Source organism: Morone saxatilis, unplaced genomic scaffold (assembly GCF_004916995.1).
Source record: "Morone saxatilis isolate NCDOM2014 unplaced genomic scaffold, NCSU_SB_2.0 Contig12, whole genome shotgun sequence".
Taxonomy (NCBI): Eukaryota; Metazoa; Chordata; class Actinopteri; family Moronidae; genus Morone; species Morone saxatilis.
This window is the reverse complement of record NW_023339674.1, coordinates 20,331,732-20,344,974: the sequence shown is the minus strand read 5'-3', so window position 1 is coordinate 20,344,974 and position 13,243 is coordinate 20,331,732. Positions and strand designations below refer to the sequence as shown.

Sequence of the window (13,243 nt, the reverse complement as noted above, 5' to 3'; positions counted from 1 at the left end):
AGCAATCAACTGGTCCTCAATCAACATAAGCAGGTTTGGGGTAATAGATTTCATGTAACTGAGTTACATTACCAGCCTTGTTTATGCAGAATTCCAAATCCTTCAATTACGAGCTATTAACAGTAGTTGTTGTAGTTATTCATTTAATTATGAATCAGCATTTCAAATAGTTTAGTGTATGACTAAATCAATTAAGTTTTAGCGAGTTTGTTTATTTTAATATTTTTTTGTCGGAATGTTGTGTTTTTTTATTCCTTAATCTTTCGCTGCGATGTCATCGGTGTAATGATGTCATTCAAAGATCAAAGCTAATAGAATGTTGCTTTGATACAAAGGCGAACATTCCGTCTGAAAACAATTATAGGATCGAAATCAACCTGGTTCAGTTCAGATTTACTTCGAACACAAGACAACAGAGATTCTTCAGGACTTTGGATCAAGGATATTAACAAAGACAAGATGGATCAAGAAACGGAGGTCTTCGCGCACACGTCACACAGTGCTGGAGAAGCTGACAACACAGATTGTCGCTTCTGAAATCCGTTCATCAATATGAAAACCGAAGAGATTATTACTAACATGTGGTGGTATCGTTAATACGATATTCATCCACATGTATGACGTGTTTAGACCACGATGAGCATAGCTATCCCATAGTCCAAAGCTCTTCTGGATCAGACCGATCACAGAAGAGCAGGGTATCTGAAGATGATGTCCGCAGTTGTGTGGGGGACTCCATCTCTCTGGCCTTATCCGAGGCCATCGGTGTCCAGACATCAGTTTCCGAAGGCGGCGAAGCTAATGGACGCTGTGGTTAGAGAGGTCACAGAGAGAGTGAATAGCCTCCAAAAGCTCTGAAAGTGGTGAAGTCAATGAGGGGAGACTCTGGTCTCTCATTCCTTCATCGTGAGACTACAGACAATGGTCCGACATACAGCCAAATCTTTAAAAAGTGTGCATTAAGGAAAGTCAGCAAAGCCTCACAACGGAGGCTGCGAGACATCTTAACGATGGAAAATTTGCCAGTGGAGGACATTGCACTGATTGAAACGGAGGAGTCATGGCACGCCCCCTTTTTCTTCTCGGTGTGGACAGGAACAGAGTCGGGAACGAGCTTCGTGGACAAAACAATCGAGGCCGGTGAGAATGATCGTGCATGAGAGGGCCAGAAAATCAATGCAATTGATTACAATGTCCACATTTCGGAGGAAGAAGTCGAGATGTTTCAGTTTGAATCCTCCCAGGATGCAGATGAGTTGGCCTCTGCGATTGTCAGGGAGACAATCGAGGAGTTTGAATAGCTCAGAAGGTACACTGCGGAATCTCTGGCTGTATCAGAAAAGACCTCCTACTGGAAAACAGTGGAGGCCAAACTAAAAGCATTCTATGCTCAGCGTTTTGCGATGGGGTCACTTCTTGGCCTAATGGCAAAATTAAGCGTGATTCCAAATGCCCCCAGAAGAAAGGTCTTCTGCGGGTGAGCTGATGGAGAAGGCCGATGCGATAATTAGAAGCTCATATCATTAAATGAGAGGTATAAAGATGGTCACAGAAGAAATGACCCCCGACGAGATAATCAACTCCGTCGGAAGCGGTCAAAGCAACACGCTGCATAGACCTCGGCAACATAGTTTCCCAACACCTTAAGCCTGAGGCTCCCATGGAGACTTCGCTTCACAATACAGGGCGAAGTGGACAGTTCATGGGCGATAGGCAATGGCTTAATCGGCAGGTGATACGCCCAAGCGAAAGAGGGACCACGCAAGTCTCGTCATGAAAAAGATAAGGGAAGTGGTCTGTCAGACTGAGACCCCCTCGTCGTGGGAAGTTGCTGCATGACACCCTGTAGGAAGTTGCTGATACACTGTAGGAAGTTGCTGCGTGACACCTGCGGAGGTTGAAGCAAAACACCTCCGACCCCTGTTCAATCCGTTAAGTCACCAATGAAAGCTACGGCCTCTCTCGCTCTCTCTCGCTTCTGTCTCTTTCTCGTCTCTCTGTCTCTCTCTCTTCTTCTCTTTTTCACGTCTCTCTCTCCTGTCTCTCTCTCTCTCGGCTCTCTCTTCTTTCTGTCTCTCTCTCTGTCTCTTTCTCTCTCTCCGTCTCTCTCTCTCTCACACTCTCTCCTCTTCGCTCGCTGTAGGTGGTGGTGCCGTGGCAGCAGGATCAGGTCAACTTTCTGTGATTGACACACACACTCACACAGTCAGGAAGTACTGCCAGCGCTGAGGTAGTGCAGGTACCGTACACACAACACACACACACACATATATGCACAAAATACACAAATACACTGTATATATAGTGGTGTGTGCTGTGCTGTGTGTGTGTGTTTCAGGGACGGGATGACGGTGTGTTTGTAACATCAGTGTGTTTCGTGAAGACTACCCTCTCTACCATCACAGCATGATCAAAGTCACCGTTTACCACGCAGGGAGGAGCCTGCAACAGTGAGTGTGTGTGTCTGGTGTGTGTGTCTGTGTGTGTCTGTGTGTGTGTGTCTGTGTGGTGTCTGCTGTGTCTGAAAATGTGTGCAAGAGGATTAGCCGCCAATGGCTGTGTACATGTGTAATACCCCCAGTGGTGCTAGCTTCAACACACACACACCCTCTCTCAACACGCAACACACACACACACAACACACACACACACACACACACACACACACACTCTCTCTCTCTCTCTTCTCTCTCTCTCTCCTCTCTCGGTCTCTCTCTCTCTCTCTCTCTCTTCTCTCTCTCCTCTCTCTCTCTCTCTCACCTCTCTCTCTCACCACACACACACACACACACACACACACCACACACACACAACACACACACACACACACACACCAAACACACACACTCTCACATACACACACACACACACACACACTCTCACATGTACACACACACACACACACACACACAGAAAGTGAGATTTTAGATAAATCAATATTTCTGTTATTTCCTCTCTTTCCTTTCTGTAAAAACTCGACCCCGGTTGACCCGCCGGGAGCTTCGTTAATCTGCATATTTCCCATAATGCCGAAGGGGTTTTAATCCTGTCGGCCATGACGAAAGAGGAGGAGGAGGAGGAGGAGGAGGAGGAGGAGGTGATGGAGGGAGCAGAGAGATACTCAGCCGGTGTGTGTTAGTCCCCTCAGACAGAAAGAGGAGACGACCGAAGCAGGATTTTAAGACGACTGATGGATTATTTTGTCCGGAATCCTCCTCTTTATACTCGCTTATCTTCCTCTTCTTCTTCGTCTTCATCGTCTCTCTTTTATTTTATTTGCGTTTTATTTTTCCGTCTGTAAATCCATCGTGATGCGGCAGGAGGAGAACGAGGAGAAATCGTCTTTTAGCTGCAGCAGATTTCACTTCCCCATCTCTTTCATTCAGCAGTGCAGCAGGCTTTAACTTCAGTGGTGCATTCAGGTGCAGGTGGGAAATTGGAAGTTAGGTATCCCATTCATTGCTGGAGGTTGTTGTGTTACTCCGCAGCTACTGTAAGTGCTCGGATTACCTCTTGTTGTTTACAAAAACACTGTTCAGTTGTTCTTTGATGAAAACTTTTGCCAGTTTTAAGATGTTTTATAGTTCAAGTTCTCGTTCGGCAGCTTGTGTCTGAATTTGAGAACTTCGGAAATATTATATTCCTCAAAAAAAAGTACAGATTTTGTGTCCGTACGGGAAATTACGCAGCTTTATTCGTTCTCCTCTTTTCCAGAATTTAGGCGCCATTTTTACTGCAAAGCAGGCAGCAGTGAGAGGAGGTCAGAGGTCAGAGGTCAACAGCAGATTGGAGAAACACTGAAGACTGATTCTCAAAACTCGATTTCTTTTGGTTTTAATGAGAGAAAGTGAGATAATTTAAATAAAGAAGATGATAAAGCATCTTAGAGCGTTTAAAGCTCTTTAATAGCTTAATAAACATCTTTGATTGTACACTATCTTACTAGCTTTGGTCTGTTTTATTATGTTTGTGTTTGTTTCTCACTATAATTAACTGACTTTAACTCTTAACTTGCTGCATAAGAACAAGAAAGAGCCTGTTTTAATGTTATTTTGTAGGATTAGCTCTGGCAGCAGAGAGTTGAACGTCGGCGGGTTGTTAAAGTCTGCAGCAGATGTGAGAAAACAGGAAGACAGAGGAAGAGGAAGTTAACAGGAAGGAAGAGGTCGTGTTGTTTCTTGTTGGTTTTTTCTTGCGTTTTTTTTGGTTGTTTATATTTCCGGGCATGCAGAGAGTGACGATGGCGTGCACCAAATGTTTCTGTCCACCAGGAGAGAACATCTCCTCTGCTGGACAGGTAGGGAAGTGCACACAAACACACACACACAGAGAGAGAGATAGAGAAACGTTTGTTTGTTAGTGTGTGTGTCTGTGTGTGTGAGTTTGATGGGGATTAGCTTGTAATCTTAAAAGCCTCTTGTTCTGCCCAAGAACTCAGTGAGACAGATTAGCTTGGTGTGTGTGCGTGTGTGTGTGCGCCAATGAGGAAGTGTGTGTGTGTGTGTGTGTGTTAACATCTCAGTTTCCTGTTTGTTTGTTTCCTTCTTTCCGTCTGATGGTGCTTCTGGTTTATTCAGTGTGTGCATTAGAGGCTGAAATGGTTGGTTTTATTAATTGATCGCAGATTAATCCCAATAATTAATTAAACAAAATGCCTAAAAAAAGTTGCTCATTCGGACAAAAGAGGGAATTTGAGGCAACGTTAAGTTCAGGGACACTATGAACAATTTATAAACTGATTGATGGATTAAAAAAGACAAAAGGAAGTGATAATGAAAGTAGTTTAACTGTAAAGTGGTTTCACTTTATCTGTTTGACTTGTTGTAGAGTTTAAACAGTTAATTAATCAATTACATTCTCTGTTTCCAGCTCCTCGGTTATGAGGATTTTCTGCTGTTTTTCTTTGTTTTATATGATTAGAAATGGAATACCTGTGTTTTTTGGACTGTTGGTCGAACAAAACAATCAATATAATAATTAACTGTTCAATAAAAATAAAGAAAGTGAGTCATTTTTCACTTAATTTCTGTTCTGAATCAACTTGCTGTAGGTAGTTAAAGCTGCACTGTTCATATTTAAAGCTGCTGTAAGTGAAATCTGTCTGAGTTCTCTCTCCTGATTGGACAAACACGGTTCCCACACGTCCTGGAAAACCTGGAAATTGATTAAAATGAACAAATAGTGGCTGGAAATAATCTTGTTTCTGCCCTGGAGAAAACTGGAAATTTTATTTTAATATTACAGTTAGAGGAACGCTGTAGTCAGTAGACTTTCTCACAGCAGCTGTTTAATTCAGGTTAAACAGAGTCGGGTAAGATAGGCTGCTACACGAAATGGAACAGAGCCCTAATTGGTATCATTGGTTGTTGTGAAAAAAAGCAGAAAACTCGCTGACCACCGCTTGTTGACCTGTATTCTTCAATCAAACTCCCAGATAATCCCACACGTCCCTGGAAAACCAGGATATTTAGAGACTAGTTTGCAGTCATGGAAACACCTGGAAAACTGATTAAAATGAATAAAAATATCCTGGAAATAATCTAAGTTGTAACAGGACACTCTGTACTTGGATTATTTCCAGGTTGTTTAAGTTGTTCTGTTCTCCTGTTGTCACCTTTTAATGTATATTTATCATAACTTTATCATCACGTGGTTACAACTAACTGCAGTTATCTTCATCATCTGTCACTTATTCCCTCAGACAGCTTCAGTTTCCTCTCGCAATAGATGAAGAAAACCAGTAAATATTCACATTAAAGAAGCTGCAACCCTCAGTTCATGGACTTCATTGAACGCATCATCAGTCGGCGCTCAACATTTTACCTTAAATGCTCTTAAATATTCATCTGACGCCTCAAAACCCTCCGTCAGTTTCACCTGAGGAGCAGAACGGGAGAATGAATCTACACTAAATGAATTAAAGAAATAAACGAGTTTGATGTGAGTTTGATGCTTTCTGTCGGTGTTCTGGGTGATTTGAGTGCTTTTCACTCGTCAGGATAATCCTCTGAGCTTCTGATTATCGTCATAGCAACAGAGTGATTTTAATGCCATCGCTGTGGAGACCTTTTGGTACCCGGCGGTGACCCGGTGCCGATGGGTGTGTGTGTGTGTCTGCTTGCGGCAGGCAGAATGGGCCTTTTATTAATTAATGTTACAGGACATTTAGACTGTGTGACCCCTTTATGTACGAAAGGAAAGGGACTTTATTTTTGCCCCGAACTGAGTCTCTTAGCCAAAACCCCGAACCAAAACCAGTCAGTATAAAACATGAACATATTAAACCTTCAGAAAGACATTCAGCTTTTCTCTCTCTGAAGTTTAATTTGGGTGTGAATGCAAATATCACACACAAGTAATGTATCATTAGGGCTGAAAGATACAGTAAAAAAACATCATACTGCGATTATTTTGACAGATATGCAAATTTTTGCATCAGAAATTTAAATTTTAACTGAAAAAAACGATTAAAATCATCATAAAGGCACATTTTTTGGGGTCCGCACCACACAAACATGTTTTCTAGGCGAAGACATCTCCACAAACCTAAATTTCTTAATCAAAATGCTGCTTTGTGGCACATTTTAATTATATTTATATTAAAAAAACTGCAGTTTCTGCGTTTTTGCATGTTGCACGATAATATTTCTATTAATTGTACAGCTCTATTTATTATTAATATGTTTGTTTCTTCTGCTCTAACTGCAAAAAACTGGAAATGTGGACCCAATAGCAGAGACAGAGACCAGAGCCGCCCTGGGGACAGTTCAACTGGATATAAACTGAATTACTTCAGTAAAACACAGAAACAGACCATTAAAACCTCCCTGTCTCACTCTCTGTCTCACTCTCACTCTCTGTCTGTCTTTAGAGGAGCTTTCTGGGTTTCACCTCCTTCTCCATCAGAGATCTGCTCCGGTCCAAGGAGCCTCACGTCTCCCTGAGCCTCAGGTAAACACACTTCCTGTTTCACTTCTCAAACCCTGTCCTGAACGACGATAAGATCCTTTAAAATCTCTTAAACCTTAAAGTTTATTAACATCTTACATCCTTCAGCTTCAGCTTTATTCCCAGCAGCTCCTAAACACTAACACACTAAACTCTCCCTCAACCTGTTCATAAACCTCCATAAATCCGTCCTTTGATGCGCCTCTGCAGTCTCACTTTAAGGACCTTTAACCACCTCGCTGAGCTGTTGGGAGGGGCTTCTGATTGGTCGTTGCTTGGATACCTGTGGCCAGATGAGGAAGTGAGAGGAGGAGGGAGGGGAGTGCGTGGCTCCACCTCAATCTGAAGCAGAAAATCTCTTTCTGTTTCTGCATCATGATTCAGAGAAGGTGATAGGACGAGAGCAAGAAAGAGTTGGAAAGAGAGGGCTGAAGTGAGGTGGGAGAAAGAGCGAGAGACGTAGAGAGAGAGTGGGAGGGAGAGAGAGAGAGGCATATGTGTACTGTAGGTGTGTCTGTGCTGGCATGTTGCAGCCAGGTGTGTCTGGTTATTGCCCGGCGCAGGTTGGCAGAGCTACAGAGCTTCATGCTGCTACGTGATGTAGTTTCCAGTTAGAGAGGAGAGTTAGCCTCGTCTTCCTCGTAGTTTCTGTCGCTCATTAGCTTTGATCTTTGATCGATCGTATAAGTAAGATATCAGACTCTTGTTTTTGTTTTGTTTTCACTTCGCTTTGTGTTGCTGGTTATGTTTTATTAGCTCTTTTGTCTGTGTGAATGGTTCATATGAATGTAGTTTTTCCAGATATGTAACAGTATGTTTACGACCCTGATGAGGTGGACGGGGAGAGGACGTGAAGGGTTATCAGATTAATGAATTACCTTAACGACAGGAGAGATTTGATTGTCCTGCTGAAGGTAAAACATCTTCTTTAGCACTCACTAATATTTGTGTTTCCAAACATTAAGTCTTTCCTTCCTCTCGCTGTCTTTCAATCAGGACGATGGACGGAGTGAACGAGGTCGGGGAGGTGAAGGTGTCCCGTCTGCAGATGGAGGGAGAGAGCGAGACGCCTCCTGGACACAAGGTAGAGGAGGAGAGAGAGAATAAAGTGCTGCTCCTCTTTACTTTCTCTTCAGCCTTCCACTCTCTCTGACTGTTTGACACTTTAGCTCTGCGGGTTTAGTCGGTTTCAGGTTTAGTCGGTCGGCTTTAATCAACCTGCGGCAGCTCGGGTGAGAAGAGAGAGAAGCAAATGAGTATTTTCCCGTCCATTTCACCTCCTTTTAATGCCGTCTCTCCTCCTCCTCCTCCTCCTCCTTTTCCTCCTCCTCTTCCTCAGTGTCCCGCGCTGTGCGACAGTCTTCACACTTCGGTCCACGACAAAGAAAACAGTCCGATGATGAGAGCAGGTGAGACACAAACACAGTAAACAGTTTTTGTTGAAGGATGTTGTGCCCTTATATGACCTTTCCTTCCTGTGTGTGTGTGTGTGCGTGCCGCAGTGTCTGTGTGCTCAGGCCTCTCGCGTGCTCCAGGCTCTCTCGCGCGCCGCGCTCAAAGGCTGCTGACATAGGTCCGGGACGCACTGCTCCGCGCGCCGCTCTCTCTCTCTTCCTCACGCACGCGACACTGCGCGGCCTTCAGAACGACACGGCCCGTTCACCTTCTCGTCGCTCGCTCGCTCCGCTCGCGTCTCTGCCCGATCGCTGCTCGTCCCGTCGTACGTCGCTCTGTCGCGCTCGCTCGCTCGCTCCTGTAGGTCCACCCCATCACATGCTCACTCTGCTCTCACCCAACTCGGCATGTGGCCACGGCACGCCGATCTACCCCAGGTACAGTACACCCACCTCCTCCTCCTCTCCGCTGTCAGCACAATCACTTGTTTTCTCAGTCTCTTCGCCTACTCACCACACAACCGACTACACTCCTAACATCTTCACGCAACCCACTCCCACCACCCTCGCACTCACCAATCACCATACCCATAACACTCCACAATAATAATAATAAAAAACTACTCACTTATTCACGTTATTCAGTTATATATTCGGGTATCATACTTAGTATAGATCCGTATGCTACTGTCTTCCTCACGCGCCTCACGCAGGTGACCAGCCCCGCGCGTCGGACGACGCTTTCACCCCACTGGGACCGGGCTCCGCCAACGACGTCGTCAACCACTGGCAGCAACCTGAATTAAGAGCTTGCGTATCAGGAGGAGACGCCTCGCACGAGGTTCGAGAAAGCTCTCCAGGTGAACAGGATCGGCGGTTCGACTCCCCACGACCTCCTCCCGCTGCTGCGTTATATAACAATTACAGTCTGTTTACTGTTCTCGCTCGCGTTCGCGTCCTCTCTCGCGCGCCTCGCTCCTCTCTCCACTTTATCGGTTTTTCCTTCAAAGAAAACATCGACCCCAAAGTGTAGATAGAAAAAATAAATGCAAAAAGTGACCAAAAAGTCATAAATAAAACAACACCACTACTGTTAAAAAATACAAAGTAAACTACCCATAAAAGTAACATTTGGTAGATTAGATTAGAACAATTAATATAAAACATAATGTCTGTATGATTGTTGTTGACTGCTTAGCACAATATTGTTATATTGTTCGCTTTATCATGTAAATATATGATATTCGTTATTTATACGCCAACACAACAATAACAAACAACAGCTCTAATCCAAACTTTTTCTTTTTGCTTCTTGGTTTTTTACTTTTTACACTGAACAGAGGTTGACAATATTTATGGTTGACATCTATTATATGGGTTTTCACATACAAAGAGACATTGCTTTTGTTGCCAAAGTGGTACCACCAGAACCTGAAGAGAAAAGTAAAAGTCCAGAAAAGCCTGGTTCGTACAAAGGTCACAGGGCCTCTAACTAGCGGTAATACCATCTCAGTGACGCTTTCCTTAAACCCGCAGGAGACTCCAGGCGAAGTTCTTCCTTTCTGTAAACATTTAGAAAGATGTAAAATAATGTGTTTTTAAAATAAATAATAATGTAATTTTAATGTTCTATGTTTTATCCTCGCAATGTTTCCGTCTCCGAAGCTCCCTCGTCCTGTTTCAAGTCGTAGCTCCAGTAAGTGGACAAACCATGCTTCAGTTCCGTCCCCCGACTAACCTGCACTCTGCAGAGATGGAGGTACTGATCCAGAGCGCGCGCGCTCTCCTCTCTTCCCTTTCTCCTCCTTGTCTTATTCTACTCGCCACCCTTGTCCTCACTCGTTCCCTCTCATACATTTTAATAGTCCTCTCTCATCTCCCTCATCTCTCCTCTCCTCCCTCTCTCTCCGTCTCTTCTCTCTCTCTCTCTTCTCCTTCTCCTAGGTGTGTGGTACGAGGTATACACGTTCGGTCGCATCCGCCGTGATCACCACCAGCTCATTTAAACACGGAGGACTTGAGGCGCGCGTGCTGAGCAAACGCAAACAACCACAGAGACAAGGTGTGTGTGTGTGTGTGTGTGTGTGTGTGTGTGTGTGTGTGTGTGTGTGTGTGTGTGTTTCTCCTGATATTGTTGCGGGCGGTTTAATCTCTATAATCTCCGCTCTGTCGGGGATTAGTGGCGCTGCATTGTGGATTAGCACATTGAGAGCTTCGGTCGAGGTACAGCAGCTGTAAGGTGGGAAAGGGAGAGTGTGAAGCCCTCAGAGTGTTTCTTAGATTTCATAGATGGTAATATCCTTATAATATTCCCATATAATGTTTTATTTTACTCCCCATTATCATCAGAATACCGTGTCCTGCAGAACCTGGAAATTGATTTACAAATGACCAAATAATGCTGGAAATAATCTACGTTGTCCTGTAAATTTCGGAAACATGAGCCCCGCAGGTTTACGTAAATTTAGGTGTGTATTTTTTTCCCCCATATTTACATGCAAAAAGCATCACATTTCTTGTTGCTGTAGTTGATAAAAATACGAACAGAGATTAACAAATAATTAATTGTACGTGTAATTAACATTTTAACTTTCTAGAAGATGAATTTTCTGTAAAATAGTTTAAATTCTACTTGATTTGAACTGTTATTTATCAGCTGTATGGTTTTTCTGACTGTTTGTAACTAAGTGTTGTCCTGTATTGTCAAGAAAAACACCTGGAAACTTATATAATACAAATAATGTGACACTGAAACACCCCTGTACTCTTTAAATGTGACAATCAATCAGTGACACTGTATTCTAATAGTGTTTTTATGGCCTAAAAAGTATCAAACATTAAGATTAAACGTGTATATTTGCTTTAATCTGGGTTCGAGCAGGTGAACTCACCTTTGTGTCGTGATTGGATTCATTTCATTGTTTCGTTAAAGCTTCTTTAAACCTGCGCTGACGTCATTTAAAGCTCCACACCGGTGCTTTCGTAAGGTTCATTTTCAGATGTGTGCCGTACAGCTTTAGAGTTTGTGATGATCGTATTTTCAGCTGTTCCAAGGCAGAATGTTGCTTTCCATTTATTACTGTACTGCATCAGAGGACTGCAGTGTATTACTTTCTGGGAATATATCACAAAATAATGACTTAATATCACAAAATAATGACGTAATGGGGGAATATATCGCTCTTTTTTTTAGGAAAACCAGCACTTCTCTCCATGGATGAAGTTTGGTTTTAATAACAGAACTATAGATAATTATTCTTAATGTTAGGGATCTAAAAACATATCAAAATGTAATATATTCTGCTACAAAATCTCTCATATGCAGCTATTTCAGTGTGTTCTTATGGATGTTTGATGTTTTATAAGAAATTAATAGAAACCAATGGGCCAAAAACAACCATAAATGTTTGGAAAGTGTACATGATCTGTAAATGAGCTAAAACACACTGTAGGAGTGTGTGTAGGCCCAAAATAGTCCAGTAGGTGTCGCCTTCGTGCTTCAGATCACTTTCAGTTCAGGTAGGAAGCTTCACTCAGGGACTGGTATGGTTGCACTTCACTCCCTCTCTCTTTCTCTCTCTGTCCAGCTCCATCTCTTACTCCCCGGACGAGAGCTCCAGAGCGAGGGAGCTGCTGGCCAGCGTCGCCCGGCTGCAGCCTCTGGTCTTTGGGCACGCTGAGGAGCTGCTGTCCGTCTCTCTGGAGCTGAACGCCGCCCGGCTGCAGCAGGTCCTGGACGGCCTGATTCAGCAGGTGGGGATTAAAAACATACCGGACCAGGAGCAGTAATACCAGATGTTACCACTAGGTGGCTTAGCTGCTTTTCCACAACTCGCTCCTGCAAATGTTTCACAATAAAAGCTTTGAAAAACTGGGGAAATGTGCAAACTAGGTCTATGTGTTGTCCTGTACTGTCCAGAAAACTCCTGACGAGTGAGGAGGGAAGAAAAACTCAGGAAACATATTTTGAAGAGACAGAAATTAGATAAACTCTTGACTCCTTCCTTTCCTTCTCGCTCAGACGGAGCAGTTTGTTCACGCGCTCAAAGACGAGCTGGTGAAGAGCGCCCTGCTGGCGATCCACTACCAGAGCTCAGTCGGCAGCAGCCACGTCCACAGCAACGGGCTGATCTGTGACATCGTGGCAGACAGCCAGGAGGGACCGGACGCTCGCCGGCGGGACTCGGAGTACGACGAGGAGGAATGGGCAAGTTGGAGTGCGTTCACGAGATCTGAATTTGTTCATGATGGTTCTGGACTCAGTTTTTTATAAGTGTGTGTGTGTTTGTGTAGGACAGAGCGTGGGCGAACGTCGCCATGAGCCTCAACTGCATCATCGCCATGGGCGACCGGCTGCAGGGCCGCGAGGACCGCCCACAGGAACTGACATCATCAGAGCAACAGGAAGCCGGCGGGGACACGAACTCTCAGAACAGCGGTGGGACGCAAACACAAAACTTTGGTTTATTTATCACAAAACAGCTGAAACTTGAGTCCTGAACTCGTCTGTCTCCTCCAGCGTCGTCCTCCGTCTCCTCTGCGTCCTCCGTCTCCTCTGCGTCCTCCTGGCAGGAGCAGCTGCTCCCTCTGGTGGTCACTCTCAGGGATTGCGTGCGCGAGGCAGTGGGGAAGGCCCGAGCCGCCATGACCTTCGTGGTCCTGCAGGGGGCGTTGGCCACGACCGTCGCTCAGGGACCCGCACACATCGTCCAGAGACGCCACGCCGTCTTCAGCCAGGCGGTGAGAGAGAAAGTTTTTCTCTTAATGTAATAAAAATATTTAGTTTTATTGTCGTCGAGGACTTTACCATCCCCAAATAATGACTTAATATCATCAAATAATGACTTAATGTCACAAATAATTACTTAATATCACCAAATAATGACTTAATATCACCAAAT

General features: G+C 44.2%; 1 protein-coding gene and 1 long non-coding RNA gene across 2 annotated transcripts in view; both read left to right on the top strand.

Annotated features, from left to right (window-relative positions):
* Positions 1-2,335: 2,335 nt before the first annotated feature.
* LOC118321589 lies at positions 2,336-8,427 on the top strand. The gene is made up of 4 exons (XR_004796410.1): positions 2,336-2,450; positions 6,872-6,951; positions 7,945-8,032; positions 8,288-8,427. It is a non-coding gene; the product is annotated as an uncharacterized LOC118321589 (long non-coding RNA).
* Positions 8,428-8,721: 294 nt separating this feature from the next.
* LOC118321438 overlaps positions 8,722-13,243 on the top strand; it is a 5,426-nt gene continuing 904 nt past the window's right edge. Inside the window, exons 1-6 of the mRNA XM_035652754.1 lie at positions 8,722-8,785; positions 9,056-9,251; positions 11,930-12,095; positions 12,364-12,559; positions 12,636-12,780; positions 12,862-13,082. Of these exons, the coding sequence (XP_035508647.1) occupies positions 8,722-8,785; positions 9,056-9,251; positions 11,930-12,095; positions 12,364-12,559; positions 12,636-12,780; positions 12,862-13,082 (988 nt within the window). The remainder of the gene's footprint in view (positions 8,786-9,055; positions 9,252-11,929; positions 12,096-12,363; positions 12,560-12,635; positions 12,781-12,861; positions 13,083-13,243) is intronic.